Source organism: Vulpes lagopus, chromosome 8 (assembly GCF_018345385.1).
Source record: "Vulpes lagopus strain Blue_001 chromosome 8, ASM1834538v1, whole genome shotgun sequence".
Taxonomy (NCBI): Eukaryota; Metazoa; Chordata; class Mammalia; order Carnivora; family Canidae; genus Vulpes; species Vulpes lagopus.
In genome coordinates, this window is record NC_054831.1 from 58,085,225 (window position 1) to 58,108,966 (window position 23,742).

The 23,742-nt window shown below is 35.0% G+C and overlaps 1 protein-coding gene across 16 annotated transcripts in view; it reads right to left on the reverse strand.

Annotated features, from left to right (window-relative positions):
• PARD3 (par-3 family cell polarity regulator) overlaps positions 1–23,742 on the reverse strand; it is a 658,827-nt gene that overhangs the window by 331,733 nt on the left and 303,352 nt on the right. For all 16 annotated transcript variants that reach the window (XM_041765035.1, XM_041765041.1, XM_041765037.1 and 13 more), the window contains 2 exons: positions 20,787–20,965; positions 1,033–1,164 (listed from right to left, as the gene is read on the reverse strand). In XM_041765035.1, coding sequence (XP_041620969.1) covers positions 1,033–1,164; positions 20,787–20,965 — 311 coding nt within the window. The remainder of the gene's footprint in view (positions 1–1,032; positions 1,165–20,786; positions 20,966–23,742) is intronic.

Consider the following 23,742-nt stretch of genomic DNA (forward strand, 5'->3'; position numbering starts at 1 on the left):
ACTGACATTATTAATCTACATTGAAAAATAACTTCCAAAATCTAGGCAATAAAATTATTAATAATTTTTGAAATCACTAAAAAGAAAACATTTTCTGAGTACTCACATAGCCTTCCATTTATATAAACTCTTTAAAGAAAATAAGTGACAAAGTGAGGAGATAAGTGTGTTTTTAATATTTTTAATACAAAAACTATTTAAAACTACAAAGAAAACACTAGAATTTCAACTGCAAGGAAAACACCATGACTAACAGTAACAAGACTTTAAACAACAACAACACTGGAAGAATTTGTTTTTTATACATCAAAACTTATCAGATAATTTTTTTTTTATCAGATAAATTTTTAATCTTCATGCAATGAAGGCTTCTCTACCAGTGACATAACAACTTTTCAAACAGTTGTTTTTCCTGGGATGTGAATCAGTTACTTAAAACGAGTAGTAAACAATTCTGATTTCATGAATTGTAGATGGCCATCCTGCAGAGGAAACTGAGCAACTCTAAAAACTTATAAACCTAAAATGGTTCCTTGACATTTATGGAAAGGAAAGTCCTCAAACCTGACAAAATCATCTGATTCTAAAATAACACTATAGCATGTATTTTTCCTATAGAGTCAAGTCAGGTTAAGACAGAACATTTTAATTTGCCTCTTCAGGTCCTTTGACTTATTGCCTATCAAAAAAGAGAAGAACCTATCTATAAGGGGTCTTGAAAGTCTACTCATAAACTGTACTGTTCATGGCCAAATGTCTGTGCCTCAGCAACGTAACAAGCTCTGAAGTCATGAAACTTCAGAATCTACAGCAAATATTCATAATCACGTATGAGAAGTCTTTGATGCAGGACAGCCACAGAAACAGTCTATACTTACATTAGATGAACACTGACATAGAGCCTGGTACTTACCTGAAATTTGTTAGAATAATTTACCTTTAATCATCATCTGTGATGGAGGGAAACATCTTTCAGGGTATGGACTAGAAAGTTACACCAATGACACACGTAGAAGTATTAATTTATTTTACCTGTTCTTGCTTCTCCAGCCACCTGTCCACCATTGGGTGACTGGCACTCAGAGATGAACGAGCATTGTCTCTCTGAAATTGGTGAGACCAGTTACTAGCATCCCGTGGAAGGCTTCTATAGTTTTCATCTTTCTATTCAAAAAGAAACAAAAAGGTGTCTTGTAAAAAACTAGACCTTGCAAATTAACAAAGCACTCGGTCTTCCAAAAGTAGCAGAAAAGTGATTCTGCATATTTAAAATATTTTTCCCAAGCCTATACAAAATGGTTGATTGAGGACATTTCACCCAGATTAGACCTCATGAATGCAGTCATATGCCTAGGATAAGAGAGTCTAATGACTTGTGCAGGGAAGGTAGCCACGCACATATGTGCATAAGAGATGAGACAATATTCCCTGCACTCCCTCCCAAATCAATCTCCCCAGGCTAGTTACATGCACAGAAAATGAAAAGTACTTCTCTATAAGACTAGTATTATCTCTCAATCACGGAATTTCCTCTTTTCAGCTTTCCAGTCTTACAATAGCATTGTGAGATATTTTGGGGAATTCACCAAAAACATTTAAAATAAGAAAGACCGATGAATTTGCTATTTAGATCTTTGTAGTTGTGTGATTTTGGGCAAAAGATTTTGGGCAAGAGTTTGGACTGTTCTGTTAACTACTTCATGAGCTAGCTGTAAGCATTAATTCAAATATCAGGTAAAGAAAAAAATTAACTTGGTACATAACATATATACATAATTGTTCACTTCAACATGTTTATGGCAAGTGAAGTCTTTACATTAAAACCTAGTTGATATTTATTTATTTATTTATTTATTTATTTATTTATTTATTTGATATGTCTCAAAGCAACCAATGCTACTGAATTGTTTCTTTGAAATAGTAACTTATAACAAGCTTTTGGGCTGCAAAACTGAATTTCAGTGTCCTGAAAAGAAATGAGAGAGCTAAGATAAGGAGCAGAGTCAAACATTTTAGTTCAACACATAAATCTAAATATCTCCTACTAGAACAAATTTAAAATGTTAACCTCACTTGGACCCACTTACATCAGTGCCCTACTTCAAGTGAACTACTGAAATATTCTCCTTAATAACTTTTTTAAGGATAATCTGGCTCTATACATTGTACACATGATTGCTTCCTATTCTTCATTACTTAAACCACATGAACAACAAATACATAGAAAACAAAAAAGTGTAATATGATAGGTTTGCATTGTATAGACCTTAGCAACAGACCAAGATACTGTTTTCTGCTCCTTCATGAACTCCATCAGAGAAAAAAGATAAAATGTATTGATGGCCCTGACACTATGCCAATAATGTGATAAATGAAAAATCTTTTTAAATCTATAAATATTTACCAGTATATACTTCAGTATGAAACTTTATAAGTTCTCTTTTAATATATAATAATTATATATATAATTATATAATATATAATAATATATAAGATAATAAATTAAAACCTCTACAAAACTAAACATTAGCAGCAAGTAGTTTTTACATTTTACTAGATAAACTGTAAATGTCTGGTTATTGCAACTCAAGAAAGCCATAACACAGCATCTAACACTAAGCAAAAGAAAAACGCTGTAAGGTCAGGATGCTGCTCCACAGCCAGAATTAGGGCCTGACTTTGCTGCAAGAACATGGAAGTGGAAAAATAAGCAAAGGACACAAAGTCTAAGGAAAAGAATAAAGCAATAAGAAACCAAAGCTCACTGGATCTCAAAATACTGAGAGCTCTGCCTTAAAACTTGGGCATAACTTGAGAACAAAGCAAAATTATCTGACTTACTGTCAAGAAATTCAAATAAGTAATAAAGGGTAAATAATGTATTAATGACAGAATCTTAATTGTCTACAAAGTGAAGAAGGTCTGGGAGTGTGGAGAAACACAAGCACAATATATATATCAAGGATCTTGGGGCTGCTACGATGGTTCAGGACCTGGCTTCTTTATTCACTTTCCACTATTAGAGGTGATTATTATACCAACTCTTTACTTTGAAAGTGAATAATTAAATAGAAGGTATTAAAAATCTTTACTGCCTTTTCAGTAGGAACTATATTTCAGGGAAACCAGCAGTGCCAGTCGATGAGGGGAACCTAGTCTTTTCAGAAGAATGCGAAGTAATGGAAACAGAATAATGAAAAGATTTAGAAAAATCACCACATTCAGCTCTTAATGAAATAACTCATTCAGGCAAAGATAATCAATGGATGCTAAAACTGTTAGGTGAAGAGTTGATAGTGAGCTGGATGTTCACATAGTGACAAAATACCACTTGAAAGGGAAAAATAGGGATCCCTGGGTGGCGCAGCAGTTTGGCGCCTGCCTTTGGCCCAGGGCGCAATCCTGGAGACCCGGGATCGAATCCCACATCGGGCTCCCGGTGCATGGAGCCTGCTTCTCCCTCTGCCTGTGTCTCTGCCTCTCTCTCTCTCTCTATGACTATCATAAATAAATTAAAAAAAAAAAATTAAAAAAAAAAGAAAGGGAAAAATATATCTTTAAAATGAAGAGACCAGCTGACACAAAATTGTCACTTTCCGTGGCATCTAGAATCCAGAATGTGACTGGAACTTTCTTTTGATTCCATCTGAATCTCCACCATTATTCTTCTTTCCTGAAATAGCCCTTATTAGGTCTATATACGGCCTCTCAGTCCTGTCTCCTGAGGCAAGCTCAAAAAGTGTATAATGTCAAAAGCTCCCTCCTGATGACTTGTAGGCATAGGTCACCAACACTAAACTTTTTCCTGAATTCACAATCTAAACCTCCAAAAGACCATCCCAAAGATACCTCCAAGTCAACAGATAAACCCAAAATGAAACTCTCTTTCTCTATCAATCCTGGCACCCTTCTGAAAAATACTCATAATGCTCTTCATCTCTTTCAACTTGAGTTTCATATGAAACTAGCACAGCAGCCTTCTCACCGGAGGCTGGCTCCAGCCTTAACCTCTCCAACAATGTTCTCCACCACTTCTTACAGAGGACTTTTCTAAAATGTATGTTGGAACACATCACAGGTGAGACAAACAGTGCAGGTAGAACAGAGAAACGTGCACACATGCACACTACCTGTGCCGTGTGCCTCTTCACCTTCACTTAAGATCTTTCTGAGCCTAGACTCCAAGAACATTTCTTTCGTAAAATTACTCTTCATTTTTCAATGCTTCTCTAAGAAATATTCCTGACTTTCAATAGAAATCAGAATGTTATGCTTTTTGTTACCTCTATATTCTAATTTTACTTATAATTATAGTTCTAACTTATAATTTAGTTAATTTTTAAAATTGCTGTTTCCACTATTACAGGGAGACTGTATTTCCACTATTACAGGGAGACTGAGGCAGAAGATCACCATTCACCTTTAAACTCAAGCACTTAACTCAGTGGCCTATACCAACATGGAGGGCTTTTTCTTCAATATGTGTTTTATTTCCTATTTTCCCATGGTTCAGAATCCCAGAATTTTCAATGAACATTCCTATAAGTTGTTTTAAAAATTAATGCTTTCAAAGGCATCATTATAAACATCAGTGAAACGCATTTTCACTATAATACAATGATTGTACTTTTAGATTTATACTATAAGATGTATACCTCTGTTATATGCCTATTTCAATTTAATGTCACACCTACAATCTACAATGTCTGTGGATAATGTGATTACTTCCAATTGCATCTAAAAAGCAGTGTGACATTTCTCCATTTACATCAATTATGACAGGTAATTCCTGTAGCTGGCCATACAAAGTAATCATATTAAAGGATATACGGGCTAAAGATTTTTAAAAATCTGTTCTTTTGAACTCCATCTGAAAAATTCTTCAATTTTATATTTGTAGAATCAAATTTGAGTAAAGGATAAGAAAAATAAAATTGCTACAAACCCCTAACAAAAAAGTTCTCCTAATTGACTATTGTTCCAGTAACGTCAATAATGAATTCATAATTAATTTATAATGTAGGAAAAGTCCAGCTTAAGTAACCTTAGTCATTAACAAGAGTGAATAATTTCTAAAATATATTATTAATCAAACTATGCAATATATACTTCACTTTGTTGACAGAATCATATAGGCACTTCCAGCATTTCGTCCATGTACTTCCTCATAATCCTGAGCTAGATCTAAAGTTAATTCAAAGACTGTAGTCTTGGGATCCCTGGGTGGCGCAGCGGTTTGGCACCTGCCTTTGGCCCAGGGCGCGATCCTGGAGACCCGGGATCGAATCCCACGTCAGGCTCCTGGTGCATGGAGCCTGCTTCTCCCTCTGCCTGTGTCTCTGCCTCTCTCTCTCTCTCTCTCTCTCTCTGTGTGACAATCATAAATAAATAAAAATTTAAAAAATTTAAAAAAAAAAGACTGTAGTCTTATAAAGTTGTGATTCTGTGTTTATAATGTATGTCAATAAACATCATAACATGCAATATCATTTCTCCTTCACAATATACACTTGGATAGTCACTATTTCCAATTGAAATGTATACAGTACAAACTATTTCCAGCTTAAAAATATTTATTTCATTGTAAATGATTTTAAAAACATGGTACTCTTAATGTGCAAGATTACATTTTTCATGGACTATTGTCAGCTACAAAACAAGTCAACATTTTTAAGCTGAATGTATTTGTAAAACCTGTATTTTCTAACCTAGAGAAAAAAACCCAAACCAATAAAAATCTTTGCCATTAATAATTTTGCAACAGGTTAGAGCTATATTTATATAAAAAATTGGAGAATGTGACTTTAAATCTATTTCATTTTATGATCAAATTAATGCCTCCATTCCATGTACCAGTAAACTTCAAAGCAAAAACAGAAATCTTTTTCTTTACACTTAAAAAATCTGCCAGTAATACCAATATGCAACATCCTAATGATTATTAAATTTGCTAATGACAAGCAATAATCTATTATAGTAAAGCCACTACTACTTTATCTAAAAATTTTTATAAGAAAAATACCATAAGGAATTGCTCTCCTTTTTAATTACAATTTTAATCCTTCACTCATGAAGCTGTCCCAAACAGCCACACAGCTTCGCTTTCCCTTTTGCCAGAAAAAAACAGATGTTCCTGCTGTGATCAGGGATTTTCCTTATCATCTAAATGTACTGCCATATCATCAGGTGTCAAAAAGCCACTCAGGCTGAGAAATGCATATTAATTTGCTGCTCCCTGGTAGCAGTACCCTGGTTAGGCAGTAAATCTCTTCCATGGTAGGGAAAGTAACTGCCCTCTGTCCCCCAACACCCCTCCCTAAGCCAATTACAATTCAATAAAAGAAACCACACAGAACCCACCCAATGCCTTGGGATAAAAGCTTATTCCTGGCATAGTAAACTGCAACTCCAAGGCTTTATCTCTCAGAAACAGCTAATTAGCTGATGGTCAGATTCCTTTGCAAGCCTACATCCCTATGTTGCAGAAATACAGGAATATTTCATGAACATTACAAAAGTACCAGATTATTTCTATGTTAGCATAAGAAACTCAACTACAGTTCTATTTTTTCAATGCGAAAACCCCAAACATCTTTTTAAAGACCACTTAGAAATTGTGTCATATTTTGAACACTCAATGCACATAAATTTAACTTTTGTACCCTTTTTGCATCCTATGGTTTCAAGTATTCCTATGCAGTTTTCAGATTTTAAATTTACAATTATTTTTCAACTCTGTAATTCTAGGCAAAGAGAACTCAATTTTCTGCTTTATCATTTCCCCACGAAATCATACACGGACACAAAAGAAACTATTTTCAGATGTCTAACCTGAAATTTAAGACTGAAGTGAAATTAGTAATTATGGCTTAGATTTCTTTTTTAATTATATGAAGCTTGCTAAAATCATCAGTAATCATATTGTTGATTCAATGTAACAGACCAGTTCTGATCTCTGTGGCCAGAGTTTACCTTTTGTGCCTCCTAATGGCTGCACCAGAGCATGACCTTGGAAGCAATGCCAAGGCTAAAGCATAGCACAAGATAACAACCATAAAATAGCCTGTAAATAGGATTTTTGTCAAAGTACTTTTCCAATTGTCCTCTAGGTAATAAATGAGAAAGAGGGAAAGAGAAAGAGAGAGAGATGTGGAGTTGGGAATAAACTGACTCAGACAAAAAAATTAGAGATTCAATAACCAATCTGTAAATGAAGGCAGAAGGTTTGGTAGTCCCTATCAATTTAAACCAACTATATGCCTAGTAATATATTTTTTTAAATAAAGAAACACAGGATTTTATTCTAAACACAGCATTATCATCACTTATCCTAGACACATGGCTATTTTGAAGTGTAATGAACTGAAAAGGCTTTATTTGAAATCCATGGTGACGAATATCCTACATGGAATGCCCCAATGTTGTTGATATGAGGTCAGGAAATTCATCCCCATGTTAGCTATGCCTATTATATCTGTAATTCCTGCATACACACACACAGACACACACACACACACACACACACACACCCTATATTCCTTCTGGATAACTGCTTTCTTCCACATTCTTAATCATTACTGAAATGAGTAGAAGAGACAAAAGAAAAAATACATATTTATATATTTGCTCCTACTGCTGAATAGAACTATGATAAAAACAAAGAAGAAAGTCAAATATCCATATAAGTCTGTCAAAACAAAATTCTATTAGTAGACTACGTATCATTAGTGATAGCTATATAGTCTACTAAAGTGTAGTATGAGTAGACTCATCTGTTTGTGAAAGACATTGATTACACTGACACTGTAACTTTTAAAAAATTTAAAAATAAAAAAATAAAAATACAGAGATTTTGAATGCCAAAATATTTATCAGAGCACCTCTGCAGCTCAAATTTCATTAACACATATTTTCTTCTTAAATTTCTATTTTAATTTTTATTCTAAACTGAGTTTAAATTTTGAACAGGAATTCCTAACAAAAATTGAAAATAATTTATGCAGATTTTATTTTTATTAATGAATGAAATCAAATCTCCTATAATGTACATCAAATTTTATTAGTTTTTTCCTTCAAAATGTTAAAGGTATTGTTCTTAAAATTCATTCTGACCTGAAAAATCTGAACAATAACTCATGTCTTTTCCAGTCTTTACAACATATGTTCAATAGCTTCTAGATCACAGAATTACATTTAAATCAGCGGCACACTCAAGAAGGCTGAAAATGCCAGGGGAAAAAAATTCTTGTTTGAAACTCTCTACAGAGAGTACATATTTGAAAATTACAATTAATTTGGAAGTAAGTTTCCTGTCACATAGCAAATCCTTCAGGTTGATATGTTGGCAAAACCAGAAGTATAACATTTTAGCTTTTCCTCACAATCTGCAACTAACCAGTACCTTGGTTGTAATATCAGGTAAGAAAAATAACCCCCAGGGCATGGATCTGCATTGGGCTATGAACATAAAGGGATCCGATATGAAAATGGGTTGGCCAAATATCTCACAGAAATGCTGGTCAACTTATAAAGGCCATGTTTCCAGAGGTGACCATCTTTCCAGAAGTGACCATGAGAGCACAGATTTCTCTGAAGCCACCAGATCTGTTCATGAAGCAGACAAGGAAATCTAAGAGGAAAAAGATCAGTAAAACTCAACCTCATTCAGGCTATTTATTTGAACAAATTTCTTCCATTGTTTTTAATGCATCTCAACAATTCAGAATGACATGAAAAACTTTAGATACAGAGTTTTAATATCTGGAAGGAGAAAACAAGAGAACATCCAGCCTAACCTCTTACTATCTAAAAAAAAAAAAAAAGAAACAGATTGAAAGAAGTTACAAACGCACTATGGAAAAGATGACTAACCAGTTCCCATGGTCAGAACCTACCCACTTCAATGCCCAATGTCTGAGTCATCAGAATCCATTATCTATCTAACCAGGACCCATAATTTACCTAGATAATCATGATAATTTCTGATATCCAGCCATTCTTACACAATGGCCCCCTCCCAACAGAAAAGTATCTCCTGAGTTCTCACATATAAACTAGGGCAAATCCATTATATAACCTTAAATCACAAATTATACTTACATGAGAGATGGTTGGCTTGTTGGTAAATACTGCATAGTCTTAGGAATAATCAGGAATGAAATGTTTGCTCTAAAATGGTTTTAAATTGCAGCATCTGGGTGGCTCAGTCCCTTAAGCGACCAACTCTTGGTTTCAGCTCAGGCTGTGATCTCACAAGTTGTGACACAGAGCCCCAGGTCAGGTCCACTCTCAGCAGGGAGTCTGCTTGAAGACTCACTCCCTTTGCCCCAAATCATACATGCTCCAGTGTGCTTTCTCTCTCTCCCTCACTCTCTCTCAAATAAATATATTTTTTCAAGATTTTATTTATTTGACAGAGAGAGAGAGAGAGAGAGCACAAGCAGAGGGAGCAGCAGAGGGAGAGGGAGAAGGAGCCTGCTGAGGAGAGAGCCCAATGTGGGACTCAATCCCAGGAACCTGGGATCATGACCTGAGCAGAAGGCAGATGCTTAACCAACTGAGCCACACAGGTGCTCCAATAAAAAAACTTTTTTGAACTTTTTAATGATTATAATTAAAACAATCTCTCTCCAGGTATAGCTGGATTATCTCCTTTATCCTATGAAAACATTCATCAGAGCATAGGGAGAAAGTAGCCTGGAAGGATAATTTAATATTTTTTTCAAATTACAAAAATGTTAGCTCCATCTGGATTCTGAGGAACTAAGGAACAGAACTAAAAGGAAAGCATAGTAACAGGAACTCCTGTTTTATTTCTTGCGCACTACTTCATAAACACCAACATGACCAGGGCACCTGGGTGGCTCAGCCAGTGAAGCATCAGACTCTTGATTTTCACTCATGATATCAGGGTTGTGGAATCGATCCCCATCCAGTTCCATGCGGAGTTTGAAGCCCGTTTAGGATTTGTATTTTCTCTTTTTTTCTCTTTCTTTAAAAAATGGGGGGGGGGGGGGGCACCCAATTGCCATATGACCATAAACATTCCACAATCAGCAAGTATAAGGAATACAGAAAACAAACCACCATTTCTTACCCTACTCTTTCAACAAATTCAGGTATATGAGAAAAAAAATAAAATATAAATATTTCAGATCAGGATACATTTTGAAGAGCCTGGCTCATTTTCCAAAACTACAATAAAAATGAAGAGCAAAAAAAAAAAAAGAAAAAAAAAAATGAAGAGCAACATTTGACTAATGCTGCTTGACTCTGAAAAACAAATTTAAATCTGAAACAATTTTAAAATATTTCAGAAAGTGCTACATATTTCTTATTTTGACAGCAATAAATACCTATCCACATTTCATTCTCTTTCAAAAACATATAACTCTAAACACTTCTATCTCCAAACTAAAATTATAAATAACAATAGCATTTTGCACAACACCAAGAGAAGAAGGGAACAGATGCCAGGGAATGAAAGAGAGACAGTAAAATACTTACAGTAGTTGCCTGATTTCAATATATCTACGGTCTTACACATTATCTAAATGTGTAACATAAATCTTTTATATTTATCTAAATGTTTTCACCTTAACTTAAAAGTAATACACACACACACACAAAGAAATCACTAAAACTTGAAAGTCAAGATACTTGCACCATATATAACTGGCTTGTCAATGTAAATATTAGCACTTCCTTATATTTTTCAGTGCACAATCATAACTTCAATGAACTGGGTAGATTAGCAAAACAACCAAATAATTTCTGTGCAAGTCCTTAGGTACAGTCAACGACTTGACTTTTTAAAGTTTTCCCCTTAATTGTGAAATTGCCTCCTCAGGTAAATCATCCCCACAGATTTTTGAAAATGTAGAAAAATTATTTTCACTTACCATAATCCCATCCTATTTATGCTTCTCATACAATAATAATGACTTTACTGGAGAGTTCTATCTCTACATGAAAAACATTTACCATAAAGAAATTGATAGCTCAAACTTCTAAAGAATTATCTCCTTCTCCCCAGCCCCATCAGCAGAAAAAGCATGTTCTCTAAGCTGGGTATTAATTTTTCAGGAATCTAATTTTTGTCCACAAATTATAACTGAAAATCCTAACTTTAGAAAGCATGATTCCAGAAAATTTGGAGTAATTCCTGTTAAAACTCCAAAAACCGTTAATGATCCGAATAAAGTGACAACCAAACAGCTATTGCACCAGGATGTCTCAATAAAAATTAAAGTAGGAGTACCCAGCCATGAGAATGCAGACTGTTTAAAACTGGTAAGCATTTCTCAAATTTGGACCTATCATGGAGAAGGGTGCTGACCATCAATTGGTATTTAATAAAATCAGTTGAAAAGCTTTCATTATAATTCATTACCGAAGAGAAAAATATATCTCATAGAATGACCCAGTCTGCCCAAGGGCTCACAGAGATCTATGGCTGAATATTATTATTATTATTGTTCTAGTCACCTGTGTGTTAAGTGCCATCTTTGATTCTCTGCACAAAATGTCAGTGACACAATGAACCTTGTAAAGCTGGGTTTTAATAAATTTCTTGTTATGGAAAAAGTTTAGACTTACTGAACAGTTGCAAGATTAGTAGATAAAGAGTTCCCACATACTCTTCACCAACTTCCTCCAATGTTAACATCCTACATAACCTTGGTATAGTTGCCCAAACTAAGAAGCCAACACAGATGCAATATGAATTAACTACACTAATAGACGTATTGCAATCCATCCATTTTTGTTTTGTTTTGTTTTGTCATGGTTTTGGGCCAAAATCTCAATATTAAATTCTCACATCTCCTTAAATCTCCGACCTGAGACAGTTTTTAGTCTTCCCTAGTTTTTTATGACGGTAATATTCTTGAAGAATATTCATAAGGTACCAAAAAAAAAGATTCCTTATGATTACACCAGGGTTATGAGTTTTGGGGAAAACTGCACTGAGGTGAAATGCCCAATCCATCATACCGTCTCAAGGGTTCATGACATCGATATGACCTATCATTGGTGAGATCAACCTTGATTACTTGGTGAGGGTAAGTCCATCACTTCTCCAATATAAAACTTAGTATTTTTCACATTCCCTCTTTCTTCTTTGGAAACAAATATTAAGCACAGCCAAAACTCAAGAGGAAGGAGGTAAACTTCCCACCTTCTGGAGGGGGACAAACTACATATATACTATTTAGAATTCTTCTGTAAGAAAATTTGTCCCTTTTCTCCCATTTCCTTTTTATTTAATCATTTATTAGTAACACTCCAGTCTTCTGGATATTTATTTTGGTCCTTGGATTATAATCCAACTATATCATTATTTACTTTGCTGTCATTAATGCACATAAACTATCAAGAAGAAGGTCAAATATATAAACCCTCAATAAGAATATCAATGACAAGGATTAGAGAAAATACACAAAAAAAAAAACTCTCAAAAAAGAGACAGAAATGGAGATTAGTTAACATAATCAGATTATTAGTACAGGTATTAATGAAGCCAGCATATTTTTACTTAAGATGAAGATGTTAAGATATAATATAGTCTTGGTGAGGTTTTAAAATAAGACACCAGTTCTAATAATAAACACGTGCTCATTATTCTTATATTCATGTCTTAATTATATATTAAGAATAATTAGAGGAGATAAAAATGAAAAAGTTATTGTGAAACATTTTACAGTTTAAAATATTCAAATAAATGAACATCGGGCAGGGGCACCTGCATGGCTCAGTCAGTTAAGTGTCTGACTCTTGATATAGGCTAAGGTCATGACCTCAGGGTTGGGGAATCAGCCGTGCAATAGGCTCCACGCTCTGCAGAGTCAGCTCGGGATCCTCTTTCTTCCTCTCCCTCTGCCCCTATCCCTGCTGGCACAGGCATGTGTGCATTAAATAAATAAATAAATAAATAAATAAATAAATAAATAATAAATAAATAAATAAATCCTTCATAAAATTAAAAAAAGTTTTAAATAAATGAATATTGGGCGATGTACAAAGTCTATAAATATGTTGGGGTGTGGGTGGCATACTTCTCCAAAGCACAGAATTTGAAGCTGGAAAATCTAGATTCACATCACAACTTTATCACTTCATAGTTGCTTTAACTATTAGGTGACCTATTTAACCTCTTGGAGTTTTTACCTGTCCATCAATAAAATGGGAGTACCAATAATACTTATACGTTAGAGGGGGTGTTAGAAGAGATATAACATGTAACACACCAAGCACAGAATCTGGCAAGAAGTACTCAAAACAACCTGGCTATGATCACATGAAAATACCCAAAACCTCAAAAACAGATATAGTTTAGAGATGGGACAGATGGAAACCACCTCCACCCATACAGTGTAAAAAAAACCTGGACTGACGTGCATTTCTGGCAGAAGCAGACCAGACCGCACAATGGCACCCAGAATATATGCCAATCAAAACCAAGGTTGCTAGCGCAGCTAGAACACAAGCAGCAGGTTGCTCTAGTCCTGAGCACTCCCATCTTCTACTTTCCTTGTTAACAACAGGGCATGAAGTGATTACATCTAACTTTGTAACTTAAAAAAAAAAAAAAAAAAAAAACAACTTTGAAACTTCACCGGAATAGGTTTATAAGCTAAAACATCAAAAATTAAAAAGAAAAACCAAGCTAAAAAAGGTAAGGCCAAAATATTTTAAGTGTAAAAAAGTTATGCCAACATTTGTTCAATATAATCAATGTCATTTCCCAGTTCTCTCCCCCAAGTCAAGAAAAACAGGTGTAACATACTCATTTCCCTCACAACTCTCTGGAACTTTGAGGATGCTCAATAAAGTTTCTGACATTATTTTGGTTTATATTTCTAGAGTGGTTTGTGAACTCTAAAAATACCACATCCAGGCAGAAAAAGAGTTCTCAATAGCACCTTAGGATTTTATGTCTTTGAACACAAATTATAATACTCAAAGCAAAGTGAAGACAGATTATATCCCTACATGTGGCACAGAAATAGATGAGACTTAGGTTATTAACAATTCCGACTAGGTGAGCTTGGCAGTTGAAGCCGGCCTATTGTAGAAACGATTATATCACTTACTAAAAGCATACAACTATACTGCATTCAAATGAAGATCTTTTAATATGCAAAATAGAAGGGTGAAATTTATAGTTTCAGAGGCCTTTAGCAGGAAATACAAATGCTGCAGCAGAATAGTCTAACATCTAAGTCTCAGCTGGATCTCCCTTGAAGCTAATGCCCCAGAAAATTAAACACAGCTATAGATCTCTCACAGAGGAAACATGTGGTTTTAGGGAATGATCTTAGCTCATCTTCTGAGGTTTTTAGATGATTACTGTAACTAGCTAGCATCTATGATTGGGTCGTAAATAACAAAAGATAGACAATGTTTTTCAATAGCCAACTGGTCAAACATACTAGCTTAAAAATAAAATAGCATACTCGAATCTACCAGTATAACTAGCCTTATCCAACTCCATTGTGAAGCAGAAGCAGAGACTCAGAAGCCAAATGGTTGAGAAAGGGATTGAGGAAGCAAACAAACAAGTAAACATAGACTACAACTCTATAAAAAGAATGAATGAATGAATAATAAATGAATGAGCAAGCCAGCAGCTATTTGAGAGTACCATGAAGTAGGAGCCAACGTTAACTGCTAATATACTGTCAGCACAGCAACTGCCAAAGTTCTCTGACTCTGAATAAAACAAGGAGGAGGCATTTTCTGGAGGCTCCTTGTGTCTCAATTAGCACAGGTAACCTCAAACATGATCATGAGACTATGGTGTCTTGACCTGATGTATTCCAATGCACTTTAAACTAATATTGGGGGAGGGCAATATACCAAGGAACAATAGACAGGTACATTCTTTGTATCATGGCTTCTGTTTTGAAAAGGTATGTCCTATTCTAGTTTGGCATTGACATGATACATAGGATCCAATATCTCAACCAGTTGTTGTAAAACTTTTATTTCAAAAAAAAAAAAACCCTCATTTTAATTGACTTACAATTGAAAATGATAAATTTGAGTAATCTAAGTGTGAGAAGTGAAATATCACTAAACCAAATATGGTAAATGTTTCAAATTCTATTCTGCTATGATAGAAAAATCAGCCTAAAAAAGAAGACATCTCAATATAACCATAATACTCTTATTTACTCTCTCTTAACAGCCAAATAAACACATTTTTCCTTTTCAGCTGGACTTCAGTTCTCAAAAAAAGACTGTGCTCTGAAATCAGCAAAGTACTTTAAGTAAACACACAAATCTCCTGAAATGGGTAAATGAATGCATTGTTACAAGTGTATTTTGTCTTTTAAAAGTTCACAGGTGGGACGCCTGGGTGGCTCAGCAGTTGAGCATCTGCCTTTGGCTTAGGGCATGATTCCGGGGTCTGGGATTGAGTCCCTCATTGGGCTCTCCACAGGGAGCCTGCTTCTCTTTCTGCCTATGTCTTTGCCTCTGTGTGTGTGTGTGTGTGTGTGTGTGTGTGTGTGTGTGTGTGATGAATGAATGAATGAATGAATAAATAAATAAATCTTTAAAAAAAATAAATAAAAGTTCACAGGTGATTCCAAAATCCAGCAAAATGGGAACCATTAAACTATACAGTAAGACAGGAAGTTCCACAGCTCAGGAACAGTACCACTTGTTTCTTTGTTTTCTTTATCCTCCCCCTCATCCCATAGCTCACTCCATCTGGGACTTCTCACAGTGTTTTATACAACATAAGTACTTTACATTTTATTAGTTGCAAATTTAAGAGAAATCATTATCAGTAGCTTCAAAAATACTTCCTTGGTCAAATAAGTCTACTTCAAGAATCTGTTCTAAGAAAATAATCAGAGATGTCATCATAAATTAATATATAAGAATCTTTTCTGAAGGGTACTTCTAAAGGTTACTTATTAGAGCAGAAAAAAACTGGCAAAGTATAAATGTCAAGCAACAGGAAAATCACCAAATAAAATGAATAAACACCAACTACAAAAAAAATCAGTTCATAAAAGAACATTATGCAAGCTATCTATGAAAGAGGAAAATGCTCTCAATAGAAGACAAAATTAGGGGAAAGTCAGGAAAGTAAACTATAGCCATTGGATGAATCCCGATTAGTAATAAGGACAGCCACCAGCTATACAGAGCTTTGCTCTAGAGTCCCAAGTTAATATACCAAACTGTCAATATTACTCATCTAGACAATTCCAAATTACTTGCTTCTTTATACTTTTCATTACTTTATAAATGCAAAGAGCAGGTAGCAGTATTATAAGAAAAAGACTGGGGAATCTTAAAAGACACTATAAAAATGTTTATGTAAATTTTTTTAAGTTAGAAGAAAGATCTTGTAACTCTTCTAATGGAACAGAGAGAGATAACAAAGACATAATTAAGATAGCAACTCTTCCAAGAGCTTGTATATAATAAGGAGTATTGGAAAGATACTAAACATGTCAAGCCACTAAATCAAAGAGAAATAATAAATCCAGGGTTTTGGAAACATTCTAAGGTCTCTTTTTAAGAACTTTTAAAAATAATAAAAATTTAAAAGATACTCATGCTAATATAATATGCTCTCTTGTCATTTTCTTCCCTTTTCCCTAACAAGTCAAAATAGGTTCTTAATGCTACTTTTGTTTTTATCTACCCATCTACGTTTTATTTGGTTGGGCGAGGCCAGGGGTAGAGAAAGGGGCAGATAACTTAGAAAAGCAACAGCTCTCAGTCTTTGGTGGGAAGGAATAATGGCTTACAACCAATGCACAATGAAATAATGCATAGACTTTATCCTTGAAACTTCATGGTTGGCTGATTCTGATAAGTGCCTCATTACATTATTCTTGATGGAATGAATCAAATGCTCTCCACATACTAGTTAGACTTTATTTGCCGGGACAATGACTTAATAAGGATGACCAAAGAGGTGGTAAAATGATTTAAGTATTCACAATGATTGAAATACTTGTTCCCAAGATGAAATATTAAGCATGTGTAAAATCTCAAATGAAAATGCTTTTCTAGCAATATACTTTTCATACTAAGTGTGAACAAAATGTTCTCTAAAAGAGTTGAAAAAGGCAGTCAGCCACAAAATGCTGGGAACCAGGAGTAAGTCAATGTTCCAAAGATCTTTTTAAAAAGCTAAGACTCTCTTCTATTCTACATCTCACTTCCAAATTAAAGTATGAAGAATTGTAAAAAACCCAGAAACCCACAGAACCCTTGGTCTCTGTAAGCTCTCACCTGGTTTAGCGGCACCAAAATCTGTCTACATTGCCCTCTAAATTTAATAGTGGGATGACTATATTAACTGGGAAGACTCCACCTCTCATCTTGGTTTTGAGCCACAGGAACAAGTAAAACATGGTAGTGTACTAACATACCAGAATTAAACTGCTAGTTCAAAAATAAGAGATTTCAACTGATTGGTGACATCATTCTAAAACCGTTTTGCTTTATCAACTTAGAAGGACAGAGGTCCTTAACTATGTTGATGAGTTATACAAGAATGTAAACTTATTTTAACTATAAGAGATCAATGCATCACAAGACTATGAATCCTTAACTCTTTTATTTCCATGCATTTATACAGAAAACCTAAACCATTACATACTCATAAAAATTTATAACATCTTGGAATTGCCCAGTATAGGCAAGTTCTCATGGCCTCAAGAGAAGTAAATCAAGTTAATACTGATTAGCAAGTATACTTTCCTCCGTGCACCCTTTCTGAATATTTAAAATACAGGATGCTGTTTTATAAATGAAAATAAGATAGCATTTAGTCTGATATACACACATAAAAAAAGAGAATCTCTCAGACTTTCAAACAAACAGCTTAAAATTTTGATAGCAAGCTTAGGAAATGGGAACCTGAAAAGTAAAGCCAAAGATAATTCAAAGGACAAATTCATTCATTACACATTACTCTTTATGTGCATTGTATGTGAATATGATTTCATCTGAAGATATGTATATAAATCAAGGTCTTTCCTATGAGAAAAGTGTGGGCATTTGGCTACATTAAATACTGTTCGACATAGGAAAAAGCTTATTGAATGAATAACCATTTTTAAAGCAAAACTACATTCAAATTTGTCTCACAGTACTTATAATGTTAAAAAAATGAAAACAGTTATAAATGTCCAACAATAAATAAGAGAATGATCAAATATACTCCACCATGAGTTATTCTGCATTCATTAAAAATATTTTTCAGGGGCACCTGGGTGGCTCAGTCAGTTAAGCACCTGACTCTTGATTTTGATTCAGATCATGATCTCAGGGCTGTGAGACTGAGCCCCGAGTCAGGCCCCACACTAGGCATAGAGCAACCTGTTCAAGATTCTCCCTCTCCCTCTACAACATCCCCTACCTACACTAAAAAAATGTATATATACTTTTTTCCAAGTAAAATTCACACCAGGGGAAATCCCTATGATATGAAAAAAAGTAGAAATAATAAGGATGCAAGTATGTTGACATAGTACGACTCCAATTCTGTGAGGGTATATATATATACATGTGTGGCAGTATATGTATGCACATATTCATTAATATATTAATACTACTTTTTGCTGAATTTTATTATAAAAAATTTAATTTTGTCCTATTGTACTAGTTTCCCAAATTTTTACAATGATAGATATGTGTTATTTAAAAAGTCAGTGAAATGACTGACAGTGTGCATCACAGTCCTCTATTAGAGCTCTTACTCTGCTGAAGCTGGCAGGCTAAGCCCATTTCCTAGACTTCTCCCAAGATAAGGATCTAAAGGTAAACAGCATTCTGCACATTTGGATACAACAGCCTGAAATTTTAATGAAGGTTATGGAACAGGGAATTCTGCTGGGCTGTGGTTAGCGGCAAGCTTGGCTATGAAGATGATGGGAGTCTTCTAAGGTGTTTCTGGGTTCAGTTCCCAGCTTTACAAGTGCCATGAGGCAAGGGTGAGCACACCTGGAGACAGGGTGCTAGCATCAAGTGGGCAGGTGCAGGGGGAAGGATCCCAGGTTACTTCTTTCCTGGGCAGATGTGTAGCACTGCATTGTTCAGAAAGTCCTGGAGGAGGTCCAGCCTACAGCCTGCTCTTCAAACTCTTCCAATCATTTTCTGAGACTCCAATTCTAAGTATTAAGTCCCCTTATGTTTAAAATAGGCACTGTGGTTGCTTTGTGCAACTGAAACTGATTCACATATCCAAGATGTTGAAGGAATTGAAAAGAAAACCCTGATTACCTCAAGGACTTCTGACCCACTATCCTGAAACTACTGAAAACCTTTTTAAATAATGCATTTTTTTAAACTACCAACTTGACTTGTCTATCCACTTCTAAATATCCATGTAAATTAAATCTATTCTGAACACCAATTAACTATCATGAGGCTTATTCATAAATTGGATTCTCCTTCTCTGGATAATCTACTTAATGATCAAATATTCTAAAATTACAAGCCAATCTCAATGAGAAGATACTCCAGTGTGATTCCTCATCAAATACATAATGAAATCTTTCAGAAAAGTGAGCCTTTAGTAAAATTCCTAATCAAAAAAATCAGAGATGACAATATACTGTTTTCTCCAGTAGATTCTTTCTAGGTGCTCTATGGTTTTTTTCCCCTTAAATGAACTACTACAAAGGAGAGTTTATAGAAATGCAACAAGTTAAAAAATTTTAAAATAGGTACTTCTACATAGAGGCAAAGGATAAAGCAAGCAGATATCAACCTATATTCACTTTAATATTAATATGTAATTAGTATAGTTCAACATTCTTTAATACACATGGTGCTCAATTATGGTCTGCATTGAAAAAAATATTTATTAATTCATTCAATAGATGTTTACTGAGACTCTACAGATTCAGCAGTGAAAATGATAAACAGAACTTAAAGCTCATTGAGTAAAAGGTTAGAGGTATGACAAGATGGGATGATAAGGGTTCTACAGGAATATACGACAAAGTGCACTGAGAAACAAATTGAAAGAGTAGACTAAAGTTTATTTTTTCAGACTAAATAAATTAGGTCATGGACTCAAACAAATTAGCTCAAAGAAAATTTTATTAAGACTAGGAAGGATACTTCCTTCTATAGGAAGGAAAAATTATCAAGAGTAATTATCTTTTTTAAGATTTTATTTATTTATTCATGAGAGAGACAGAGAGGGAGGCAGAGACATAGACATAGACAGAAGGAGAAGCAGGCTCCCCACAAGGAGCCCCTTGAGGGACTCGATCCCAGGACCCCGGGATCAGGACCTGAGCTGAAGGCAGATGCTCAATCACTGAGCCACTCAGGCATCCCTCAGAAGAGTAATTAGACTATGGATTCTACTTTCATACTGAAAGACCTGTAATGCTATAATTTCTTTAATGTACCTCACAAGCCAATATGAATATTTGCTTACACATGTGTCAAATACCTTTGTGAGAACATACAAAAGGTAATAAGGGCATTGCCCCTGAAGAGAAACAGGGTGACTTGGAGACAAAGTGGGAGAGGACTTTACATGTATATATTTCATGTTGAAAGCTTTTATTTTTAATCCTAAGTATATTACCTTTTCAAAAAATGGACACATAAATAAATATATGGCAAAAATTTTGTCATAAAATGCAAAGCAATATAAAATAGGAATAAGCTCTGATGTAGAAGCTGCCAAGCACACAGACAAAGGGCTGTCGTAAAGATATGGTAGAAGCAAGGGGTCCAGTCAGCAGTTGACATTCATCATTGATACGAAGACACAGAACAGAAATGGTTACCTTTCTGTCACAGGTTTTAGGGCTGCCAGCAGTGTTTTGCTTCAGAAAGCCAGCTGTTGTTGACCAACGTGTGGGGTTCTTACGTGAAGGCTCTTCAGAAGAAAAATTAGTGTCACTGATGGAAGTTGAAAGGCCAATTAAAGCCGGGTCACTGCTTCGTCGGACATGAAGAGGCATATCTATAAATACAAAAAAGCATTATATTTTTTCAAAAGTAATGTCTGAAAACGACATGTTAGGATAAAGGTAGTGAAATCCAAAATCCAAAAGATGTGTGTTAATACTACAATGCTCTTACTATAAAAAAGACTTCTCTCTCCAATAATAAAACTGCTTCCAGATTCATCAAATCAAAAATGTTAGCAGAGGGCAGCCCCAGTGGCGCAGCGGTTTAGTGCCGCCTGCAGCCCAGGGTGTGATTCTGGAGACCCAGGATCGAGTCCCACGTCGGGCTCTCTGCGTGGAGCCTGCTTCTCCCTCTGCCTCTCTCTCTCTCTGTGTGTGTCTCTTATGAATAAATAAATAAAATCTTTAGAAAAAAAAAATGTTAGCAGAAAAGCAAAAAAAGGAGAGGAAAGAATAAAATAGTTCTGGCCAATAATAATACCACCTCTTGGATATGAGTTCTGTTGCTTTCCAATTACTGGGCAGTTAATTATTTAGTTGTTAAGGAACTCTGCACATTTCAGTTTGTGTGTGTGTGTGTGTGTGCACGCGCTCGCGTGCGCATGCATACACATGAGTGTGTGTATGTGTGCGTCTGTGTGGAAGTCTGAGAAAAGCACTACTCACAAGAGATGCTCATCATGACCACAATAAAACAATCACATAAAAGTACATTTTAACCCCAAAATAAATTCAGGAACGATTTAATTTCATTGGATTTGCATAGACAAATTATCTTCCTATGCCTGCTTTTGAAAATTTTTCCCAGAAGAAATAATTGCATACAGGATGCATCTTCTGATGGGAGATGATCACTGTGTTCATCTGTTAGTCTGAAACAGACAAAAATAACTAGCCTTTTACCTTTTGTATCTGTAACTCTTGAAATTGCAGATTGTGGGGGGAAAGGGGAGATTAAAAGGGAGATAAATCACAGCGAGGACTGCAAGACCCTGTGGGCTGTCCCTTCTGGGTAGATGTGGGGCACTGCAGCGTGAAGGGCGTCCCAGGAGATGTGATACTAGGCAGCCCTTTCTGTCAGTTCTTCACACATTAAACTTTGTTTTCATCTCATTCCATTTTCATTTTAGTGATATCCTGGATCTTTCACTCATACTACCTAGTAACCAAGTACCCTTATGCAATTTGAAAGTGCCTCATTACATTTCTCTCCACTGTCACATTCAGGAAGGTGATTTGAGTACCAGGCTGTTGAGGAAAGAACAGAACTCAATTTAAAAAAGTAAACAATGTGCTCTTTTTAAAAGAATGCCAAATGATACCATAATGATCTTGAAATCAAGGTTTTCTTGCAATTCAATGCACTGAATCGAAAAGAACTGAATCATCCCAGTGCACACCAGCAGCATCACTAGGTCCAAATACAAAGACCCCGTGCCACACAGCACTGGTCTACATTCACGGTGCCTGTGATTCAGACTCAGAAATACCTCGCACTTGAGGGTGAAATTTGCATTTGTATTGTTTATAATTTCTTCTTGGTTTTATGGTTGCCTCAAAATTATAAGGCATCTTTATCCAGTTTCCACACACACACCTAAGTAAGCTTGTATTAGAACCACTGATTTAACTTGGAATGATCAGAGTCTCTTTTTTTCCTCTACATTAGTCACAACAGAGACACATGTGAGTCACTTCGTAGACGAGTAAGCTGGGGCTCGGCAAGATGACATGAGGAGCTCAGGAATAATATGCTGGCGCCTGGGTCAGCGCTGACTCACTACCCTAATCATGAAATTAGTGCTATTAATTAGCAATTCACCAGAAAGCAAATTCCATTTCTAGCTACTTGGAGATATAAATGGTATTCTCAACTTTGTAAAAGGAAAAATTTTTGTTGTTTTCTAAGTAGAATTATATACACTGAGAAGTCATACACTGATTTTATCTAATTTAGCAAGATCTGATATTGGAGAGATAAAGAAATATTACGTTATACATATAGATTTAAAAAGCCATCCCAATTTCAGAAATGTTAAAGAAAGAAAAACCTACTGGTTAAGTAGAAGTACAACATATAACAACGTGTAAGATAATAAAGTATGCCCCAAAGGAGTCCAGCCTAGACCAGTGCTTCTCAAATTTTGATCTCAGGATTACTTAACTCTAAAATTTACTGAGGATCCCAAAGAGCTTTTGTTTGTGTGGGTTAGAGCTAAGGATATTTACCAAATTAGAAATGGAAATGAAAACAATTTAAATATTTATTCCTTAATTCATTTTTAACTTAACAATAATAAACCCATTACATGTTAATGTAAACAACAGAATTTTAGAAAATTCTATTTTACAAAACAAAGCATATTTAGTGGGAGAGTAGCATTGTTTTACATTTTGCTTGATAGATGACATTTGGATCTCATCCCTGCTTCTAATTTCAATGTGCTGCAACATGACAAGTATACAAAGAAAAAAGAACTCCATAAATATTTAGCTAGAATAGTATTTTAATAATCTTTCCAGAACTGTAGATACTCTTCATTGATACCACACCAAATTTGACAAATGAGAGCTTCTCAAAGGTTTGCTGCAATATGGAATGTAAGCTTCTCATTCTTTGTACATTAAAATCTACTTGTCTGTCTTGCACTTTGAATCTTTTACTCATGAAAAAATTCTGTACCATTAGCTATTTGGAATATATCATTGGCTTATACCGCTCTTAAAAAAGTTGATATATTTCTTCATATAAGAAAATCAAATATGTGAATATAACTACCCATTTCCTGAGAAAGAGTCATTAGGTGGTAGGAGGATTTATGTTTTCCAA